Below are 23,830 nucleotides of genomic sequence, written 5' to 3'. Positions count from 1 at the left end.
GGCTGCGTTTGACGGCATGGCGGTTGAACGCCGGATCCTGAAGGTAAAAAGGCATTCCGGATGAAGTCATCCCTATCCTGATCAAAGCCAGGAAGGATGTAACCGCAAAAACATTATCACCGCATTTGGCGAAAATATGTTGCGTGGTGCGAGGCCAGTAAGGCCCGACGGAGGAAATTCAACTGGGTCGATTCCTACATTTCCTGCAAACAGGAGTGTCTATGGGCCTGAAATTGGGGTCCATTAAGGTTCAAATTTCGGCCCTGTCAATTTTCTTCCAAAAACAACTAGCTTCAGTCCCTGAAGTTCAGACGTTTGTAAAAGGGGTACTGCATATACAGCCTCCTTTTGTGCCTCCAGTGGCACTTTGGGATCTCAATGTAGTTTTTGGGTTCCAAAAGTCACATTGGTTTGAACCACTTAAATCTGTGGAGTTAAAATATCTCACATGGAAAGTGGTCATGCTGTTGGCCCTGGCCTGGGCCAGGCGCGTGTCAGAATTGGCGGCTTTATCCTGTAAAAGCCCTTATCTGATTTTCCATTCGGACAGGGCGGAATTGAGGACTCGTCCTCAGTTTCTCCCTAAGGTGGTTTCAGCGTTTCACCTGAACCAACCTATTGTGGTGCCTGCGGCTACTAGGGACTTGGAGGACTCCAAGTTGCTAGACGTTGTCAGGGCCCTGAAAATATGTTTCCAGGACGGCTGGAGTCAGGAAAACTGACTCGCTGTTTATCCTGTATGCACCCAACAAGCTGGGTGCTCCTGCTTCTAAGCAGACTATTGCTCGTTGGATTTGTAGTACAATTCAGCTTGCACATTCTGTGGCAGGCCTGCCACAGCCAAAAATCTGTAAATGCCCACTCCACAAGGAAGGTGGGCTCATCTTGGGCGGCTGCCCGAGGGGTCTCGGCTTTACAACTTTGCCAAGCAGCTACTTGGTCAGGAGCAAATACGTTTGTAAAATTCTACAAAATTGATACCCTGGCTGAGGAGGACCTGGAGTTCTCTCATTTGGTGCTGCAGAGTCATCCGCACTCTCCCGCCCGTTTGGGAGCTTTGGTATAATCCCCATGGTCCTTACGGAGTCCCCAGCATCCACTTAGGACGTTAGAGAAAATAAGAATTTACTTACCGATAATTCTATTTCTCGTAGTCCGTAGTGGATGCTGGGCGCCCATCCCAAGTGCGGATTGTCTGCAATACTGGTACATAGTTGTTACCAAAAAATCGGGTTATTGCTGTAGTGAGCCATCTTTTCTAGAGGCTCCTCTGTTATCATGCTGTTAACTGGGTTCAGATCACAAGTTGTACGGTGTGATTGGTGTGGCTGGTATGAGTCTTACCCGGGATTCAAGATCCTTCCTTATTGTGTACGCTCGTCCGGGCACAGTATCCTAACTGAGGCTTGGAGGAGGGTCATAGGGGGAGGAGCCAGTGCACACCAGATAGTCCTAAAGCTTTCTTTAGATGTGCCCAGTCTCCTGCGGAGCCGCTATTCCCCATGGTCCTTACGGAGTCCCCAGCATCCACTACGGACTACGAGAAATAGAATTATCGGTAAGTAAATTCTTATTTTTCCTCGGTTTCTCAGCGCCTCAGTCCTTGTTTACAGGGCTGAGAGTGCATATCAGATAAGTTATGTGAGCTCCAGTCCCTCTCTGCTTCGAGCTCCTTAGGGGCCACAAGTCACTTCTTACAGTGTCCAGCGCCCTACCTCAAGAGGACACAGTAGAGGGGTTGCTGAGTCACTGTAGTGCTGGGCTGCAGCTTAACCAACCCAGTACACTGAGCCACACAGGGCGATCCCTGTGGCTAGGTGAGGCAACAGATGACCAATGCAGATCTAATTATGTAATATACACAAAACAATAAAGCACTTAGAGGATGTGCAATGGTTTTGGCTGCATTTTCTTTTCTCCCAGTGTTGCACTGCGATAGCACCCTCTCATCCCCCCCGCCCCCCATTCCACCTTGGCAGGTAGAATTGAACAGTGAGGCAACATTTCCTCACAGAGGCACACAGAAGGTACTGTATATTGGACAGCAGTCTGGGGGACACTTTCTGGGGTTTGACTACTACTACTACTACTACTACTACAGTATGTGTAGCTTTCTCACTACTTCTTACATGAGATTTATAGTGTTATAACTACTACATTATATGCTTGGATATTTAGATTCATAACCCTGGTTATAGCTTTAGGGTTAACTAATATACTGTATTGTGATTTTGCAGACTACTCTGTTAAAACAGATTGTAGCATATATAACTGTTACAGCTTTTTTCTAGTACTATTCCTGTGCTATTCTTATAAAGGTTGGGCAGAATCATTACTTGCCCATTCCCCTAGGTTAACTTTGCTGTTTATTATTTTCAGTTATAGTTAAGATTGATATTTTTATATGTGTGTGTGTGTGTGTGTGTGTGTGTGTGTGTATGTATATATATATATATATATATATATATATATATATATATATATATATATATATATATATATATATATATATATAATCTATATTTCTCTAACGTCCTAGTGGATGCTGGGGACTCCGAAAGGACCATGGGGAATAGCGGCTCCGCAGGAGACTGGGCACAAAAGTAAAAGCTTTAGGACTACCTGGTGTGCACTGGCTCCTCCCCCCATGACCCTCCTCCAAGCCCCAGTTAGATTTTTGTGCCCGAACGAGAAGGGTGCATACTAAGGGGCTCTCCTGAGCTGCTTAGAGTAAAAGTTTAAAGTAGGCAGATATTGCGCCAGGTCAAGGGACCCTCAGGCAATAGCTGTGGACGCTCTGGTAACACCGTGGGTGTACCAGTCAGTATATGTGTTCCCTCCTCTGCCTCTCATACCCAAGGTACTGAGAATCATAAGAAGGAGAGGTGTAAAGACTATACTCGTGGCTCCGGATTGGCCAAGAAGGACTTGGTACCCGGAAATTCAAGAGATGCTCACGGAAGACCCGTGGCCTCTACCTCTAAGAAAGGACCTGCTCCAGCAGGGACCATGTCTGTTCCAAGACTTACCGCGGCTGCGTTTGACGGCATGGCGGTTGAACGCCGGATCCTGAAGGAAAAAGGCATTCCGGATGAAGTTATCCCTACTCTGTGCAACATTATCACCGTATTTGGCGTAAATATGTTGCGTGGTGTGAGGCCAGGAAGGCCCCTACAGAGGAATTTCAACTGGGTCGTTTCCTGCATTTCCTGCAAACAGGACTGTCTATGGGCCTAAAATTAGGGTCCATTAAGGTTCAAATTTCGGCCCTGTCAATATTCTTCCAAAAAGAACTAGCTTCAGTTCCTGAAGTTCAGACGTTTGTCAAGGGGGTACTGCATATACAGCCTCCTTTTGTGCCTCCAGTGGCACCTTGGGATCTCAATGTAGTTTTGGGATTCCTAAAATCACATTGGTTTGAACCACTCACCACTGTGGACTTAAAATATCTCACATGGAAAGTGGTAATGCTGTTAGTCCTGGCTTCAGCCAGGCGTGTATCAGAATTGGCGGCTTTATCCTATAAAAGCCCTTACCTAAATTTTCATACGGACAGGGCAGAATTGAGGACTCGTCCTCAATTTCTCCCTAAGGTAGTTTCAGCATTTCACTTAAACCAGCCTATTGTGGTGCCTGCGGCTACTAGGGACTTGGAGGATTCCAAGTTGCTGGACGTAGTCAGGGCCCTGAAAATATGTTTCCAGGACGGCTGGAGTCAGAAAATCTGACTCGCTGTTTATCCTGTATGCACCCAACAAGCTGGGTGCCCCTGCTTCTAAGCAGACGATTGCTCGTTGGATTTGTAGTACAATTCAGCTTGCACATTCTGTGGCAGGCCTGCCACAGCCAAAATCTGTAAAAGCCCATTCCACACGGAAAGTGGGCTCATCTTGGGCGGCTGCCCGAGGGGTCTCGGCTTTACAACTTTGCCGAGCAGCTACTTGGTCAGGGGCAAATACGTTTGCAAAATTCTACAAATTTGATACCCTGGCTGAGGAGGACCTGGAGTTCTTTCATTCGGTGCTGCAGAGTCATCCGCACTCTCCCGCCCGTTTGGGAGCTTTGGTATAATCCCCATGGTCCTTTCGGAGTCCCCAGCATCCACTAGGACGTTAGAGAAAATAAGAATTTACTTACCAATAATTCTATTTCTCATAGTCCATAGTGGATGCTGGGCGCCCATCCCAAGTGCGGATTGTCTGCAATACTTGTACATAGTTATTGTTACAAAAATCGGGTTATTATTGTTGTGAGCCATCTTTTCAGAGGCTCCTCTGTTATCATGCTGTTAACTGGGTTCAAATCACAAGTTGTACGGTGTGGCTGGTATGAGTCTTACCCGGGATTCAAAATCCTTCCTTAATGTGTACGCTCGTCCGGGCACAGTATCCTAACTGAGGCTTGGAGGAGGGTCACGGGGGGAGGAGCCAGTGCACACCAGGTAGTCCTAAAGCTTTTACTTTTGTGCCCAGTCTCCTGCGGAGCCGCTATTCCCCATGGTCCTTTCGGAGTCCCCAGCATCCACTACGGACTATGAGAAATAGAATTATCTAAGTAAATTCTTATATTATATATATATATATATATATATATATATATATATATATATATATATATATATATATATATATATATATATATATATATATATATATATATATATAATAATGTGTGTGGCAGGGACAGCATAGTTCCACATGGAGTTAATGTGGAACATCAGGATTTCCCAGGTTTAGCAGAGCAGCAGGACTGAAGGGTTGAGTCCAGGGTTTGCCTTAATCATTTGTCAGCCAGAAGCTAGGCTAATCAATTAACAGCACCTGTAATCTGCCTTTAACTATGGGTTCAGTGCACAGAGGTAGGGCTTCTGATGATGGCTAGCATCCAGTAGATGTGGGGATGTGAGGGCCATTGAACTGTACTGATGTGATCTTGTACTACTATGAATCTATACTGATGTGTTCCTGTGCTGCTGTGAGCCTTTACTGAGGTGATCCGTACTACTAGGCATGTATGCTGATGTAAAACTGCACTGCTATACTAATGGGCCCTACACACTGGGTGATAATACTGAAAGATATGAACGATCTCATTCATTAATGAACGAGATAACGTTCATATCTTTCAGTGTGGAGGCACTAGCGATGAACGATGCGCGGCCCCGCGCTCGTTAATCATTGGTGCCCCGTTGCTTGTGCATGCAGGCCAATATGGACGATCTTGAACATATTTGCCTGCACTGCTATGGAGCTGGGTGACAGGGGGAGTAAAGAAACTTCACTTCCCCCGTCACTGAAACACCCCCATCCCGCCTCTGGGTCGGCCGTATCCGCCGTCGGACAGCTCGGCGGCGTATCGCAAAGTGTGTAGGGCCCTTAAGAGATTCCTGTGCTGCCCTGAAGATTGATCAGTTTTTGCTAAATTAACAAAAACTGCGATCATTCTACTCACATGCTGGGGGGCTGCCCAGCACAGCTCAAGGCTGCCCAGCGCTGTGATCACAATTCAGTTGCGATCACATCGCAGGAACCTCAAATAGAGGTTGACCCCTGCCTACGCAGCATGGCTGCATATGCAGGAGTACCGCCGCCATGTTTCCAATGGCAGGAAACGTAGGCACCATCATCATCTGACCCTGCGTTTCTTGCTCGACGCCCATCTCTGTCGATCACTATGCAGTCGCATCCTTCTGGGATGCATATTTTATTGAGGCATTGCGGTATAGTGCGTCACTCAATAATACAAAACAGGCATTTTGACTATATCTGAACATGTATAACAAATATGCAGTATAATCCAATACTACAGTTCTTGTTGCATCTCAATCAGAACAACATACGAACTAGATTATTTTGTCAGTTCTTAATTTTTTCTTTGTACGAATATCTATCCTCTCGTACAATATATCAGGAAAGGTAGAAAATCCTTCAAAAGCAAAATAGGGTTCTTCTGCACTATTATGCATGATTTTCAAGTGTGGAGCAAAATGATCAAATGGTTACACAGTCAGGAGCCCTTTGTGCGGTCTGTGATAGAGAGACCCTGGATCAGCTGTCGGGAAGCACCACAGGCGAGTTAGTGATTCACAAATGGGCTTAGGACATTGTGAAAACTATAAGGCAGGTTGATCCAATCAGATGTAACTGACTCCACGCTCCCTGGTGGCCAGCCTGAACCCCAGCTCTCCTCTGATTCTTCAGCTGAACCTTTATGGGTCCATAACATTGGCAAGTGCCTTTCCAGAGTTTCTGAATCTATGGATAAAATTCTTGTATCAGCTGGGTCTGCATTCGTCAAAAACAGCTTGTTTTCCTGGAGTTGTGGATTCTGCTGGTTCTTCACAAGAAGTAGGGATAAATTGTTGACCCTGATTGAGAACACCCAGCAGGCTGGGAAAAGGATGCACCTGCCAGCATATTGTTGTATAGGATTTTATTTGTGCTGTCCGCCAGACCCAAAATATCCAGGATGCAGAGGTTTTGGAGGCTAGTAGTTCTTCCTTTTTTCAGTCGTAAACAGATGTCAACCTTTCCATTCTTTTTGTGATGTTTTGAAAAAAAAGCTTGGCTTAAAGCCTGATAGAAAGTGACTGGTTCCCATGTAGTTTGGATACACTTATCCCTTTGCTGATGGTGACACTACGCTTTGGGATGTCCTGCCCCTAGGTTGATGCTCCTATTGCCAGACTAGCCAAGGTTACTGACATTCCTACTGCACAAGCAATAACCTTAACGTATTAGATGGTTAGAGTGAAGCCTTACTTAAATCCATGTTTGTCTTTGCTGGTGTTTCTTTTGTCCTATTTTAGCTATTGCCTGGGTCAGCAAGGCCATAGATTCTTGGATGGAGCAGCTGCAATCTGGTCTGTAAGCAGAAGGAAATACTTAAAAACTTCTTACAATGGGACAGATGTATTAAGCCTGGAGAAGTAATAAGTACAAGGTGATAACGCCCCAGCCAATCTGCTCCAATACGTAAAATGACAGGAGCTGACTGGCTGGTGCATTATCACCTTGCATTTATCACTGCTTTATCCCTTCTCCAGGCTTAATACATCTGCCTATTTATTTGATGAGATCTGTGATGCTTCATTGTATGCAGTTTATTTGGAGTCACCGGTCTCCTCCTTGGCAGAAGATCTTTGGCTCAAATCTTGGGAAGCTGACAGAGAGTCAAGGGATTACTTCAGAGGCTGTTCCATTTTATTGGGGAATTTCTTTCTGGTTTAGAGCCTACCAACATTATCACAGGCTACTTCTCTTCCAGTTTTGACTTCTATGACAATCTTTTTCATTTGGTTAGCTGGTAGAGGCAGATGCCAAACCTTTTGCAGGTATGTCCAGTTATTCCTATAGTGGAGATTTTTGGGTCTGTTGTTCAACCAGTTCATCCTGACGCAGCCCTAAACTTGTGGAAAAAGTCTGCTTGACGTTCAAGGGGACGAGTCCCATCCCCAGGTAGTAGGGGCCTCCTTAATCAGGTTCTGGGATGTCTGGCTCTAGGCAGTACCAGACCTTTAGGTGAGTGACATTTTGTCCAGAGGCTACATTCTGGACTTAGCAGATCCCACATCCAGGAGGTATTTGCTGCTTCTCTTCCCCAACATCCGATAAGATGAATGACTCTTTTAAATGTTGTTCTCTTAGATTCAGAAGTTTCGGTTGCTTTACGCAAGCAAGTGCTCGGGTTTTACTCTAACCTCTTCCTGGTGAGCAAGCCTTAGGATTCCTGCTGTCCCATCTTAAATTTAAAGCCGCTGAATCCCCATTTCTCTTTAGCATAATGGAGTCTCTGCCATTGGTCATCAGCGCAATCGAAGGAGGGAAATTTTTTAGCATACATACACGTAAAGGATGCTTATCTCCATATTTTCATTTGAATCGGCCAGCATCAACTTCTACAGAGGCTTGCACTTTCAGTTTGTGGCCCTACCATTCGTTCTGTCCACAGTCTGCACAAAGGTCATTGGCCACATGATTTCCCAGTTCAGGCACCATCATTGCTTATTTCGTTGATCTTTTGATAAAAGCTCCTTCAGATTATTTGCAGGTGGTGATGGACACAATGGAGGCTCATGTCTGGATCCTGAATTATCCAAAATCCAACCTAATTCCTTCCCTGCAGATGGTCTTAGTGTGCTTTTTTATTCAGCACTCTATCAGGAGGTTTTTGTACTCCCCAGAAACTTCATAACCTCCAGTGATTGGTTAGTTCACTTCTGGAACTACCTCTGCTTTCCATTCTACAGTGTATGCAACTCCTGGGATATATAATAGCTTCCTTCAAAGCAGTGCCTTATTTCAGATTCCAGAATTTGCCAGTATTCTGATCCTACAACATTGATACAGGACAGGATGATACAGGGTAAGCCTGTTCACCTACATACAGACAATGCCACTGCTGTGCCTTACATAAATAAGCAGAGCAGAATAACAAGAAGTTCTCAGGTAATGACAGAGGTGTCTCTCATCCTAGCTTTGGTAGAAGTTTGGGTTCCTGCCATCTCAGCCATCCACATTCCTGGAGTGGACAACTGGGTGGCGGATTTCCTCAGTTGCCACACTGTTCTACCGTGGGAATGAGTACTACACTAGAAATTCTTTCAAATGATCCTGTATTGTTGGGGGATGCACGACACAGATCACATGTTAAACAAGAATCTTCCCTTGTACGGGCCATGCTCGAGGGATGCTCAGTCTTCCTGGACCCAAATTATGACACCTTGGAGCTTCCATTTGGGGTACCCATTTCTGCTTCTGTCCATGCTGGACAAGGTCCTTTTAACATCTTCGATGGAAGGGGCCTTCAAGTCATATTCCTAGCTCCAGACTGGCCTCATGGAATGCTGGATGAGGTTACTTGCTGCCTTCCTTTCATCAGGACCTACTGCACGCCTGGCCAACCTGTGGCTCTCCAGCTGTTGTGAAACTACACATTCCAGCATGCCCTTCTACACTTTTCTATTAGGAAATGCTAAAACTGTGGCAGAGCATGTTGGGATGTGTAGTTTCGCAACAGCTGGAGAGCCACAGGTTGGCCAGGCCTGACCACCTGCATCAAGGTCCGTGTCTACGCCTAGATTTGTTTTCTACTCTTTGATGGCTTGGTTCTTGAGATTCAATTTTTGAGGACTCGTGGCTTTTCAAAACAGGTCATCCAAACCATGCTTAGGGTTCGCAAGCTGGTCATTAACAAAATGTTGTATCCATAGACTACATTTTATGGTAGGAATGTCAGTCTCTTACCGACTATAGTTATAGACTACTGCATTTCTTGTCCTTCAGGACAGGCTGAATCGAGGCCTTCTCAGTGTCTGTCTTGCTCACCATTCCAGAGGTACATACCTTGTTTCAAAGTGTATTTCGTATTCAACCTCCGTGCACTCCTCCTATCCCTCTGTTGGATTTGAATTTGGTTTTTGGAAGGCCCCCTTTGAACCTATTTGCTACCTTTAACTTGTAGGTCTCCCTTTGTCAGTTTTCATTTCCACATGGTGATCCTTTGGACTAATCCTTCCTTTCCAATGAAGTTGGTTTCAAACTTGCATTTAAACCCCAATATATTGTTCTCCCAGCTTTTCCATGGTGATCCTCCTCTTCTGGTTCTACTTCCTAATGTCTTTGTTGCCATATGTGCCTTGAGTATTTATTTTGTCTGTCTGTCTACCATTCGGATTATGGATACTCCTTTGGTCCTTGTCGGTTCACCCAAACATTGTTGGCTGTATTGCTAGATGGATTACTGCTACCATCTGCCAGACTTAGATGTCTTCTCACAAACTGGTTCCATATTTTCTCCTGCTCAATTTACTTATGCAGTTGGAGCTTCTTGGGCAGTTCGCCATTGCACCTCAGTGGAACAGCTCTGTAGAGCGGCAACCTGGTACTCTGTGTACACCTTTACCAAATGTTACTAGTTCCATGATTTTGGTACCTGTGTGGCTTTGTTGGACGGCGTCTCCCGTGTTAGGCTTGCTTTGTGAAGTCTCATAGTCCAAACTGCAGCGTCCCCTAGATTGGATGTAATAGGAAATTGGATTTTTGTACTCTCTCTAAAATCCCTTCCTCATAATCCATCACGGGGATACTGCAACGGTGATCCCTACCTGGCTTGTTCTCTAGGTTCTAGTTTTACATGTACTTATTTCATAGATGTGGTCCATTTTATTTTTTTATTTTTTTTTATTTTCTCAAACCATTTTGTTGCTCCAAAACTCGGGTCTGGTGGAGGTTAGAGGGGCGGAGCTATTTTAGTTTACTTTTTTATTATGGGAAGTACAAAGATCCATTCACACACTGTCACATTATACTTTTCATTTTAATATAAAATCACCAGTAGACAATTGTCAGATCTGTTGAGCCAGGTATCAACCACAGCTAAAGGGTCACTGTTAGTGTCTACATTTTCGTACTACACTTTTATACAATGGGTCAAGCAAGCTTCAGTCAAACTATGGGCAAAATAATGCCTGATTGTGTGATGTTTTGATAATTTTTAATGAAGACTATCTCTCAATTCTTTGCTTTGATTATATGGTGTGTTTTTTTAAACAAAAAATAATCATTGGATTCGAAACTTTTGAACATTCCCATTTTCTTTTGTCTTGAAATGTTTGTTGCAGGTGGAGAGATTGCTTCGACCTTTGATCATCCTGAGCTGGTAAAGCTTGGAACTTGTAAACTTATTGAGGAAGTAATGATTGGAGAAGACAAGCTGATCCATTTTTCAGGGGTTGCCATGGGTAAGGATTTGAGCAAATCTGTTTTTTTTACTTCACAGTTCTGTATTTAGAGAAATCACTGTAATCTGTTTACTAGTTCTAAATTTTCATTAAGTACAAATAAAGAATATTGGCAGATGTCTACAAGTTGATAGATAACAGGATATAGGTGATGGAAGACAAGCAGCAGTCCATTTGGTGAAGTATCATTCTCTCCTGGGCTAAGTACTTTACAGTGACAGACTTGAGCATATTCAGAAGACACTTTTTTATATAGCCAAGTAAACATGAGCCTTCAGTTTAATTAGCCTAACTTTTAAGTCTGGTGTCTCAGACATGTGGTGATGATGTGGCTGAGTCAGGCAAATTAACACTTGGTTAAGAGGCCACTTGTAGCATTTAACCATTTAACTGCATGTAAACAAAGAAAACCAAGTCTATCATATACATTATTAAGATATATAGTATGTTTTATTGTATACGTGCTGCTGTTGCTGTTTGCTCATGGAAAAAGGAGGCAGACAGCCACCATATGACAGTATAGTGTGGCCTTGTCTGTTCACAACTATGGTACTGTAGCTTCCTAATTTTCCTAATGTGTGGCTTTTTTTTTTTTACTAAAATATTGAAAAATGGCAGTTGGAGTAATTGATGTCATTCTGTTAATCTATTTCAGTTTTTTTTATTTATTATTTTTATTATTTTTGATATTTTTTTTTTTTTTTATATATATTATATTAATGTTGCCATAGAACTAATAAGTTTCACATATTCAGAAGCTCATTGGAAACTACCTTTTGTTTCAATACAAAAAATACCATTATCTGCCCTATCCTGTATACCTGATCTTTCCATATGTAATTGCTTCATCAAATTCACTCTTCTGTTTGAGTTGGAAATCTCTGGAATCTGCTACTGTACAAAGTCAAATACGCTGGTGTAGATTACATGGTGCTTTATTACAATACTAGCTTGTATGTATTTTTCTTTCATCCAGTGGTGGGAGCTGGGACTGTGGGGTATAGTGGGTGCTGGAGTCGAGGTACCAAGAAGTTAATTTCTTTGAGGCCAGGAAAACCATTTTTTTTTTTCTTGATGTTCTAGGAAGAAGGGCATGGTGTGTGTGTGTGTTTTTTCTATCTTATTTGGGCTGCTTGCAGCCCGATTTAGTTTTGTTTTATTGTCTTTGTGTAGTGTAGCTGGGCTGTCAGCGGTGAGCGCTCGGCGCTACCGCTTTTAGACCCATCAATTTTCTATTGGTGGCCGGTGCACTTTGGTTATTCTCACCAGCTAACGCCTCTGCACAGGGAGCTGCCGCGGCCTGTGGAGGGGGGACACGAATAAGCAGGTCCTGGCAGCAGGGCACAGTTTGTTTATTTTATTTTTTTCTGTACCACCGCTAGACTACCAGGGACGGGGCTGCGGAAGGGACACATTACACAGGAAGCTCCGTATGGTACTTTGCTGAGCACTGAAACTTGTATTGCTTTCTTGCTGCACAGTGTATTTATTTGAATATCTGTACTTACAGATTGCATACTTATATATAGCGATAATTCTGTATACACTTATATAGGTAATTCTCTTTATCCAGTATACTGTTCTGTAGTCTTATTGTCTGTGCCTGCTTATTTATATATAGGTAGTCACCTTACTGTAATTGGAGCTTACAGTTTTTTTTAGTATCAGGCCCACTTATTCGTCTAATTTGTGGTCCTTCTTTCAGTGCTCTGGCGTCACATGTCGCCTGGTTGTTTTTGTGTGCATGTGGTTTTTTTTTTTTTTTTTTTTTTTCTTGCCTTCTTTTCAGGATCATCATGTCATCTAAGGCAAAGATGTCCCAAAATGAAAAAGGGGGCTTCAGTGCTGCACGCATATACCTGCATGGCATGTATGGAAAATTTCTCAAGTACCCAGCTGGATAACACTGGCCTTGGTTAACATTGCGCCAGGTGTGTCTGTACTGGAGGTTTCTTCCCCACGGAAACCGGAATGGGTGGCCTCCTTGTCCTAAGCTATGCATAAACTGTCTCCATAATTGGCAGCTAGTTGTCGTCCTCCTCTTACCGCCACTGTGGTTTCTCAGGTACAACAGCAGGCTTACACAGCCTCCTCTAGGGGACCTGCAGCAACCCCTCTCGGTGCCTGCATGGGTCCAAGGACTTTCCCAATCCTTTGAAGGGTTAACCCAGGTGTCTAGCTCCCTGCAGCAATATGTTGGGTCCTTCCTCCAAGCGCAGGGTCCTTCAGCAGGCTACTTTAGGTTTTCATTAATCAGATGTTTTTCAGTCGGGGGACCCGTGAAGAGGATATCCTGTCCCAGCAGTCAAATGAAGACTACTGCTCATGGCAGAACGATCATATGACCCAGGTCAGGGTCGATGCTCTTGTAAAGGCAGTTTGCTCTGTCCTTACAGATAAAGGATTCTGAGGTGGTTGAACCTTCACGGATTGAAGAGAAGGTGACAACCATTTTTGTAGCAACAGACTTGCTGAAGAGGGCTCGGTACTCCAGATTTTCTTGGTCTGTCCCTTCCTTAAGGGACAGGTCTTTTGCTTAAGGTACAGGTCTACCCTGTCTGTCATATACTGTCAATATACAGTATTTCTCTTACGTCCTAAAGGATGCTGGGGGCTCTGTAAGGACCATGGGGTATAGACGGGCTCCGCAGGAGACATGGGCACTCTAAAGACTTTAGATGGGTGTGCACTGGCTCCTCCCTCTATGCCCCTCCTCCAGACCTCGGTTAGATCCTGTGCCCAGAGGAGACTGGGTGCACTGCAGGGGAGCTCTACTGAGTTTATCTGTAAAAGACTTTTGTTAGGTTTTTTTATTTTCAGGGAGCACTGCTGGCAACAGGCTCCCTGCATCGTGGGACTGAGGGGAGAGAAGCAGACCTACTTAAATGATAGGCTCTGCTTCTTAGGCTACTGGACACCATTAGCTACAGAGGGTTGGAACGCAGGTCTCACCCTCGCCGTTCGTCCCGGAGCCGCGCCGCCGTCCTCCTCACAGAGCCGGAAGATAGAAGCCGTGTGAGTATTAAGAAGAAAAGAAGACTTCACAGGCGGCAGAAGACTTCAGATCTTCACTGAGGTAACGCTGTGCGCCATTGCTCCCACACACACACACACACACACACACACACACACACACACACACACACACACACACACACACACACACACACACACACACTGCGGGCTCTAAGGGTGCAGGGCGCAGGTTGGGTGCCCTGTGCAGCAATAAAAACCTCTAGGGACACTGGCATATAAAGTAGATACTGCGGAGGCAGTATATTAATAAACCCCCGCCAGTATAAATAATTTTGAGCGGGACCGAAGCCCGCCGGTGAGGGGGCGGGGCTTGGTCCTCCAGCACTAACCAGCGCCATTTTCTCCACAGCACACTGCAGAGAAGCTGGCTCCCCGGACTCTCCCCTGCTGAACAAGGTTACAGAGGGCAAAAAAGAGGGGGGGGGCACATTTAATTGGCGCAGTGAGTGTATTTATATAAAAGCGCTGTACTAACTGGGATTTTATTCCAGTGTCCGGTGGCGCTGGGTGTATGCTGGCATACTCTCTCTCTCTCTGTCTCTCCAAAGGGCCTTATTGGGGGACTGTCTCCATATAGATATATCCCTGAGTGTGTGGGAGTGTCGGTACGTGTGTGTCGGCATGTCTGAAGCAGAAGGCTCATCTAAGGAGGAGGTGGAGCAGATGATTGTGGTGTCTCCGTCGGCAACGCCGACACCTGATTGGTTAGATATGTGGAATGTTTTAAATGCAAATGTGGCTTTATTACATAAGAGATTGTACATAGCATAGTGTCAATCAATGGCTTTGACTGTCTCACAGGGCCCTTCAGGGTCTCAAAAGCGTCCCCTGTCCCAAGTAGCAGACACGGATACCGACACGGATTCTGACTCCAGTGTCGACTACGATGATGCGAGGTTACACCAAAAGTATTCATTATATGATTATTGCAATAAAAGATGTTTTACATATCACAGATGACCCCTCTGTCCCTGACACGGGGGTATGCATGTTTAAGGAAAAGAAACCTGAGGTAACCTTTCCCCCATCGCATGAGCTGAACGCGTTATTTGAAAAAGCTTGGGAAACTCCAGGCAAAAAACTGCAGATTCCCAAGAGGATTCTTATGGTGTATACTTTCCCTGCACAGGACAGGGTACGGTGGGAATCCTCGCCCAGGGTGGACAAGGCTTTAACGCGCTTGTCCAAGAAGGTGGCGCTACCGTCTCCAGACACGGCGGCCCTCAAGGATCCTGCTGATCGCAGACAGGAAACTACCTTAAAATCAGTTTATTCACATACGGGTGCTTTGCTCAGACCGGCAATAGCATCGGCTTGGGTTTGTAGTGCGGTAGCAGCTTGGACAGATACCTTGTCAGCTGACCTTGATACCCTAGATGGTGATACCATTTCATTGACCTTAGGTCACATTAAAGACGCAGTCTTATATATGAGAGACGCTCAGAGAGACGTTGGGCTACTAAGTTCAAGAGCCAACGCCATGGCGATTTCTGCAAGGCGAGCCCTGTGGACCCGCCAATGGACGGGTGATGCAGACTCAGAGGCATATGGAAGTTTTGCCTTGCAAGGGTGAGGTGTTATTTGGGAAAGGTCTTGCGGACCTGGTTTCCACAGCTACTGCGGGTAAATCTACTTTTTTGACTTATGTTCCCCCACAGCAAAAGAAAACACCACAATATCAGATGCAGTCCTTTCGGTCGCATAAATCCAGAAGAGGTCGGGGCTCTTCCTTCCTCGCCAGAGGTAAGGGTAAAGGGAAAAGAATGCCTGCCACAGCTAGTTCCCAGGAGCAGAAGTCCTCCCCGGCTTCTACTAAATCCACCGCATGACGCTGGGGCTCCACTGAGGGAGTCCGCGCCGGTGGGGGCACGTCTTCGACTCTTCAGCCACGTCTTGGTTCAGTCAGACGTGGATCCTTGGGCGATGGAACTTGTATCCCAGGGCTACAAGCTGGAATATGAAGAGGTGCCTCCGCGCCGATTTTTCAAATCTGCTTTACCAGCTTCTCCCCCATAAAGGGAGATAGTTTTAGCTGCAATTCAAAAGCTGTGTCAACAGCAAGTGATTGTCAAGGTTCCCCTAGTTCAACAGGGGAAGGGGGTACTATTCAACCCTGTTTGTGGTTCTGAAACCGGATGGCTCGGTCAGACCCATTCTAAATCTAAAATCCCTAAACCTGTACTTACAAAAGTTCAAATTCAAGATGGAATCGCTCCGGGCAGTTAACTCCAGCCTGGAAGGGGGGGGATTTTATGGTGTCACTGGACATAAAGGATGCATACCTTCATGTCCCCATATATCCCCCTCATCAGGCGTACCTGAGATTCGCTGTACAGGGCTGTCATTACCAGTTTCAGATGTTGCCGTTTGGGCTTTCCACGGCCCCGAGGATTTTCACCAAGGTAATGGCGGAAATGATGGTGCTCCTGCGCAGGCAGGGAGTCACAATTATCCCATACTTGGACGATCTCCTGATAAAAGCGAGATCGAGATATCAGTTGCTGAAAAGCGTGTCGCTCTCCCTGAGAGTGCTCCAGCAGCATGGCTGGATTCTAAATCTACCAAAGTCACAGTTGGTTCCAACGACTCTGCTATCGTTCTTAAGCATGATTCTGGACACAGAACAAAAGAGGGTTTTTCTCCCGATGGAAAAAGCCCAGGAACTCCAGAACATGGTCCGAGACCTGTTAAAACCGAACAGAGTTTCAGTTCATCAAAGCACTCGAGTAATGGGAAAAATGGTGGCGACCTACGAGGCGATCCCCTTCGGCAGGTTTCATGCGAGAATGTTTCAATGGGACCTTCTGGACAAGTGGTCCGGGTCCCATCTTCAAATTCATCAGAAAATAAGCCTGTCCCCCAGGGCCAGGGTGTCTCTCCTGTGGTGGCTGCAGAGTGCTCACCTTCTAGAGGGTCGCAGGTTCGGCATTCAGGACTGGGTTCTGGTGACCACGGACGCGAGCCTCCGAGGATGGGTAGCAGTCACACAAGGAAGACATTTTCAGGGACTATGGTCGAGCCAAGCAGAGAATCTTCTTCGTGACCTACCGGTTCTGATTAAATCAGACAACGTCACAGCCGTGGCTCATGTAAACCGCCAAGGCGGGACAAGGAGCAGAGTGGCAGTGGCGGAAGCCACCAGGATTCTTTGCTGGGCAGAAAATCACGTAAGCGCTCTGTCAGCAGTCTTCATTCCGGGAATGGACAACTGGGAAGCAGATTTCCTCAGCAGACATGATCTCTATCCAGGAGAGTGGGGACTTCATCAAGAAGTTTTTGCAGAGATAAGTCTTTGGGGACTTCCTCATATAGACATAATGGCGTCATGCCTCAACAAGAAGATTCGGAGGTATTGTGCCAGGTCAAGGGACCCTCAGGCAGTAGCGGTAGACGCCCTGGTGACACCGTGGGTGTTTCAGTCGGTCTATCTGTTCATTCCTCTTCCTCTCATCTCAAATATATTGAGAATCATAAGACGAAAAAGAGTTTGGACAATACTCATTGTTCCAGATTGGCCTCGAAGGGCCTGGTATTCAGATCTTCAGGAGATGCTCACAGAAGATCCATGGCCTCTTCCTCTCAGGGAGGACCTGTTGCAGCAGGGGCCCTGCGTATTCCAAGACTTACCGCGGTTACGTTTGACGGCATGGCGGTTGAACACCGAATCCTAGCTGGGAAAGTTATTCCGGAGGAAGTCATCCCTACTCTGATAAAGGCTAGGAAGGAGGTGACTGCGAAACATTATCACCGTATCTGGAGGAACTATGTATCTTGGTGTGAAGCCAAGAATTCTCCTACGGAAGATTTCCACTTGGGCCGTTTTCTCCACTTTCTACCGACAGGAGTGGATATGGGCCTGAAGTTAGGGCCGAAATCTGTACCTTAATGGAGCCTATCTATATTCTTTCAGAAGGAATTGGCTTCTCTCCCAGAAGTCCAGACTTTTGTAAAGGGAGTGCTGCACATCCAGCCTCCTTTTGTGCCCCCAGTGGCACCTTGGGACCTTAACGTGGTGTTACAGTAAAATCTCACTGGTTTGAGCCTCTTCAAACAGTTGAATTAAAATTTCTCACTTGGAAGGTGGTCATGTTGTTGGCCTTGGCATCTGCAAGGTAGGTGTCCGAATTGGCGGCTTTGTCTCACAAAAGCCCCTATCTGATTTTCCATGTGGATAGAGCAGAGTTGAGGACGCGTCCTCAATTTTTGCCTAAGGTGGTTTCATCGTTTCATATGAACCAACCTATTGTGGTGCCGGTGGCTACGGGAGACTTGGAGGATTCCAAGTCTCTGGATGTAGTCAGGGCCTTAAAAATTTACGTAGCCAGGACGGCTCGGATTAGGAAAACAGAGGCACTGTTTGTCCTGTATGCGGCCAACAAGGTTGGCGCTCCTGCTTCTAAGCAGACTATTGCTCGCTGGATCTGTAACACGATTCAGCAGGCTCATTCTACGGCTGGATTGCCGTTACCAAATTCGGTAAAAGCCCATTCCGCTAGGAAGGTGGGCTCTTCTTGGGCGGCTGCCAGAGGCGTCTCGGCGTTACAGCTTTGCCGAGCAGCTACTTGGTCGGGTTCAAACACCTTTGCAAAATTCTACAAGTTTGATACCCTGGCTGATGATGACCTCCTGTTTGCTCAATTGGTGCTGCTGAGTCATCCGCACTCTCCCGCCCGGTTTGGAGCTTTGGTATAATCCCCATGGTCCTTACGGAGTCCCCAGCATCCTCTAGGACCTAAGAGAAAACAAGATTTTAAACATACCGGTAAATCTTTTTCTCCTAGTCCGTAGAGCATGCTGGGCGCCCGTCCCAGTGCGGACATATTTCTGCAAGGCTTGTATATAGTTGTTGCTTACATAAGGGTTATGTTACAGTTAAGATCAGTCTGTGGCTGATGCTGTTTTGTTCATACTGTTAACTGGTTGCGTATATTCCAGGTTATACGGTATGGATGGTGTGGGCTGGTATGAATCTTGCCCTTAGATTAACAAAAATCCTTTCCTTGTACTGTCCGTCTCCTCTGGGCACAGTTTCTCTAACTGAGGTCTGGAGGAGGGGCATAGAGGGAGGAGCCAGTGCACACCCATTCTAAATGTCTCCTGCGGAGCCTGTCTATACCCCATGGTCCTTACGGAGTCCCCAGCATCCTCTACAGACTAGGAGAAAAAGATTTACCGGTAGGTTTAAAATCTTATTTTTTTGTCTTACCTGTAAAATCCTTTTTTTCTAAATCCATGGCGGGCGTTGCGCCTGCCCTTACACCTCTGGCTGCTTTGGGTTTGTTTTCTGGCACCCGGTGTCATGGTTAGTTGATTGTTTGCTAATCTTCTCTACTTCATGCCTCTTCCTTGATCTGTTAAGTATTTATTATTAGTTTTCCCCGAAAACTACATATGTACTCATCCCAGTAGATGTGGTTCTGCCAGAGGACATACCTGTTATTAAGCTTATGGTCATCTTCATACAAACCCTGGTCTTTCACTTTCCAGTGACGACTAAACTTTGTTTAAAAAGGGTATTGTATTTGGGTTTACCTGTATGTGCCATCATTGGAGGCAGAATAGAATAAGTATTGTTGCTTCTTCTGTTCCACTCTGAACACCCCATCATACTATCCTATCCTTTGCTTTAACCTGTATAGGGAGACCATGTCCTTTCAAGAAGATCATGTACTTAGAGCTTTTATGGAGTGTTCTGCCATTTGAGATTCATCCCCTGTTTGGTGTGGGTTATTTTTTCCCCCAATGTGCATATACTGTATATAGTGTGCAAAGTTTTCATGATGTCGGTGCATGTTATTTTTGACTTTCTAGGTGAAGCTTGCACCATTGTTCTTCGTGGGGCAACACAACAGATTCTGGATGAGGCCGAGCGATCTCTTCATGATGCCTTGTGTGTACTATCTCAGACTGTGAAAGACACCAGAACAGTTTATGGAGGAGGTATGTGAAGTAGTTATTCTTACAGCATTATTGCAGGTTTTCGGGGGGTTGTTTCTAATGATAAACCTTGTGAACATCAGGATGCTCTGAGATGCTGATGGCTCATGCTGTGACCGAGCTAGCCAACAGAACACCTGGGAAGGAGGCTGTAGCAATGGAGTCTTTTGCCAGGGCACTCCAAATGGTGAGTTGAGACTTGAACCTATGTAGCGTTATGACTTTAATTGTTTGGACTGTCTTGTTACTGTGCATTCATCATTGCACAAGAAGGTCTTCCTTAAATTAGAATATAGCATATTTTGACTGTACTTTTTTTTTATTTGTTTTAGCTTCCAACTATAATAGCAGACAATGCTGGCTATGATAGTGCCGACCTGGTATCCCAGCTCAGAGCTGCTCACAGTGAAGGAAAGTCAACATACGGACTTGGTATGCCATTTGTTTTAATTTTATATTCTGCGGATATAAAAAGTAGGGAAGTACATTTTGCGTAAAGTAATGAGCTTTAATGATTAAGACAATAATTTTGATTGTATACACATAGCTGTGGGCTTTTAACTTCTGGGTTAAGTGCGCGGAGCTATTCAATTATATACTGTTGTAAGCCCTATGGCTAATGTATGTTAAGGCATAGATTCCATTTTAAGTGCTTAGAGCTATGCAATTACCGTTCTCAGTAAGTCCAGAGGGTACACTTAACATGGATTTCTTTTTCATCCACTAGGGGTCACTGGAGTACTCTTGGGATATGGACGGCTTAGCAGAAACAAAGGCACTGAATATTTAAATTTAGAACTCTCCACCCCTCCATATCCCAGAGTACCTCAGTGTACGACCTCAGTGTTTTTTCCGTGCTCACAGCAAGAACAAGGCTTGTGGGGACTTCCCACACTTGGTGGAAGATTTTTTTATTAATTTTTCATTTTTAATTTTTAATGCTGGGGAAACGGGGCGGTCAGCGCAGGCTGCCGCCCCGCTGTGTGGGGTCCGTTGGGTGCGCCGCTCACTACCGCACTGCCACTTAGCCCAGCCGCTCCGTCTGCCGCTCCGTTCTCCCGACCCAGGCGCTCCGTCTTCCAACAGGCGCGCCGTCAGCGCTGTATGAAAGTGCAGCGCCCAGAGACCCGCCGCAGCTTGGCTAGCGACAGCTACGCGGCCCGGCAATCCGTCCTCCGCTACTTTGGATGTCTCTCGCCTCCCTGCAGTGAGCGTCCCGGCTCACCGCTAACACAGCGCTACAGGGAGTACAGAGAGGGGGGGGACGGAGACCCGCCGCACAGAGCTTCGAACAGCGGTGCTCTCACAAACATACCCGGCCAGCTTGCCTAGCAACGCCGCGCTCCGGCCAGCCGATCTCTGCTGCTCTGGGCTAGGGTCCTTCGCCTCTCGGCAATAAGCTTCCCAGCTCCCCGCTGAGACACAGCGCTACAGGGAGTACAGGGAAGGGGGAGGGAGTGGGGGCCCTGGCAGATTACTGCGTGGCTGCAGCTGCCAGATGCTACAAGTGTAATAGGCTGTTGAGCCTATATATATTTTATCTATAGAAGTTATTAATATTAACAGAATATCTATAGAAGATATTAATACATAATAACTGCAGGCAGAGCTTATATTACATTTGACCTGCCTGTGATTGTATTGTAACCTGCATGTGATGTGATTATCAGTGTATACTAGACTGTGATTCTCAGTGGCAGCAGGTATTGTAACTTCTCCTATGAGTTTCAATGTAAGCATGGCATGGGGGCCATTTTTAATCATGTTTCCTGTGTCTTCCAGTGGTAATTCCAGAACATTCCTACACTACATCTCTACGCCACCGGAGGCGCAGGGGTGTTAGTGGGAAATTTGGTTCAGGTTTCACATAGGCCCATGTAAACTGTATTTAGCCATATATATATATATATATATATATATATATATATATATATATACACACGCACTTAAGTAAACATTTTACTAATTAGTGCAAGTGTCTGTCCTTTGGCTATTGTGGTGTCTGTCTGTATAAGGGGTAAGCCTCCAACACAGACTAAATATAAGGTTTACTACAATGTCTGTACATAAATCTACCACAAATTCTGTTGGTTTGTACGTTTCCACTCCGGAAGCCGGGTCAGTCCCAGATCCTATGTTAAGCATAACTCCGCTCGACAGGAGCGGTAACATCGGAGTCTCGGAAGTTACTCCGCCAGTTCTAACAAAGGAGTCTCAGTCTTTCCAAAGGTCCAATTTCCCTTTGGGTACCAGGGTGTTAATTTAACTGGTCTTATAATTTAACATTAGACCAGCAGTCAGATAGTGCGGGGTTTTGACAACCATACATTGCTAATAACCAGTGAGTCAGTGTCTCAATTTTTACAGAGACTAGGTAGACTCTAACATCTAATCTGTCGATTTTCATAAACAACAGATCTTCAATGAGTTATTATTTAGAATATCTGACTAACATTTAACTCTATTTACCCGTTTCCACATCTAAATGGAACAATCCGTCATTGGTGAATTCGTCTGTGACAAACATTATAAACACCCAGGATGGGTCACTAGACGCTCTATGTATGGAAACAATGACGATCACTGTTAATAAAAAGCTGCAGAGTATCTCTGTAAAGCTTCTGCTGACACGATTCTAGCTTTTCATCGTCGCTAGTTTCACCAAAACAAGGCCAGAAGTTGTTTGGTCCTAAATTTGATATTCAGACCTCCGGTATCAAAACGGAAATACTTTGTCCCAACGTTTAATCCCTTTAGACTTCAGTCTTTTCAAGGCTGTGGTACAAAAGCAGTCACGACTTGTAACGCCAGGGTGCTAAAGTCAACAAGCCAGTGGCTTAACGGCCTCTCAGGCCATCTAGAATTTCCAATTGTGGAAGCGCGCCTTTACACGTGACATTTGCCGGGTTTCCAAACATCCACTCATGTATGTATCCGCTATTTACAGTTTAAAAGACTGCCTCTGTCGGACGAAATTAGGCGTTTTGGCAGGTGGCCATTCAGTCTCTGCTGGTTTCAGCTGTTTTTATTTCCACACCTGGTACACCAACAAAGTCAGGGTTACTTATTCCCCTCTGTTTGGGGTAACGAAGCCGGAGGGCTCCGTCGCAGTCTCAATCAGCAAGTCACTTACTACAGTTGGAAATGGATTTACTGCAGTTAGTACTTACATATTTTGAGCCACATGATTGCGCTTGATCTTCACAATGCGTATTTACCCATTCCGGTTTGGTCACCGCATCACAGGTTTTTGCGTTTTGCAATACGTCACAACCATTAACCATTTCAGGTTCTACCGTTTGTCCTCTGGTCAACGCCTCGGGTATTCACCAAAGTGATGTTGGTGACAATAGCTCATTTCAGGGCCCTGGCGGTGACAATCGTTCCATACTTAGACGATCTGCTCATAAGAACTCTGTCTCAACAGAAGTTCCTCTTACTTGCGCTACTAACGTACACGGTGGCAGGTCAAGTTCAAAAACAATCGCATCTAATTCCGTCTGAACGACTTCAATTCCTAGGTAAGATTATAAATACGGTAAATCAAAGAAATTTACCTACTACACCAGAAAGAACAAATATACCATCTAGTACAATTAGTGCAAAAGCCACGCACACTAGCGGTACATTGGTGTATTCGCCTATTAGGAACAATGATGTGTTTTCAAAGCGCTTTAGTTCGCCGAGTTCACTCGCGTTTCCCACAGGGGGGCGAGGGTGTATATACTCTGGACGAGAGTCTCAGAGGTTGAGGAGTTGTAGTTAAAAAGATTAGCGACAGGGGTTCTAAAACGGATCACGACAGATTGCTGTCTATAAATGTCCTGGAACTCCGTGCAATTTACAATGCACTACATGCTTCGCTTTCAGTCTGTCCAAGTGCAGTCAGACAACGCAACGGGAGTTGCATACACAACAACCAGGGAGGACCGAGAAGCCGCATGGCAATGCGGGAGGTAGCTCGAATCCTCAATTGCCCAGAACACCATTAGGTGATGTTGTCGACGGGGTTCATTCCGGGAGTGGACATCTGTTAGACAGATGATCTCACCCGTCGGGATTTTTATCCAGAAAACTGGGCATTAAATCCAGAGGTGTTTCATATGTGAATCCACA

General features: G+C 45.5%; 1 protein-coding gene across 1 annotated transcript in view; it reads left to right on the top strand.

Moving 5' to 3' along the window:
* Nucleotides 1–23,830, top strand: part of CCT2 (chaperonin containing TCP1 subunit 2) — an 86,894-nt gene that overhangs the window by 49,180 nt on the left and 13,884 nt on the right. The window contains exons 11-14 of the mRNA XM_063927489.1: nucleotides 10,622–10,741; nucleotides 19,589–19,717; nucleotides 19,798–19,901; nucleotides 20,047–20,146. Of these exons, the coding sequence (XP_063783559.1) occupies nucleotides 10,622–10,741; nucleotides 19,589–19,717; nucleotides 19,798–19,901; nucleotides 20,047–20,146 (453 nt within the window). The remainder of the gene's footprint in view (nucleotides 1–10,621; nucleotides 10,742–19,588; nucleotides 19,718–19,797; nucleotides 19,902–20,046; nucleotides 20,147–23,830) is intronic.

This window comes from Pseudophryne corroboree, chromosome 6 (genome assembly GCF_028390025.1).
Source record: "Pseudophryne corroboree isolate aPseCor3 chromosome 6, aPseCor3.hap2, whole genome shotgun sequence".
NCBI classification, from domain to species: domain Eukaryota; kingdom Metazoa; phylum Chordata; class Amphibia; order Anura; family Myobatrachidae; genus Pseudophryne; species Pseudophryne corroboree.
The sequence above is the reverse complement of the archived record's forward strand: the minus strand, read 5'-3'. Positions and strand labels throughout refer to the sequence as shown.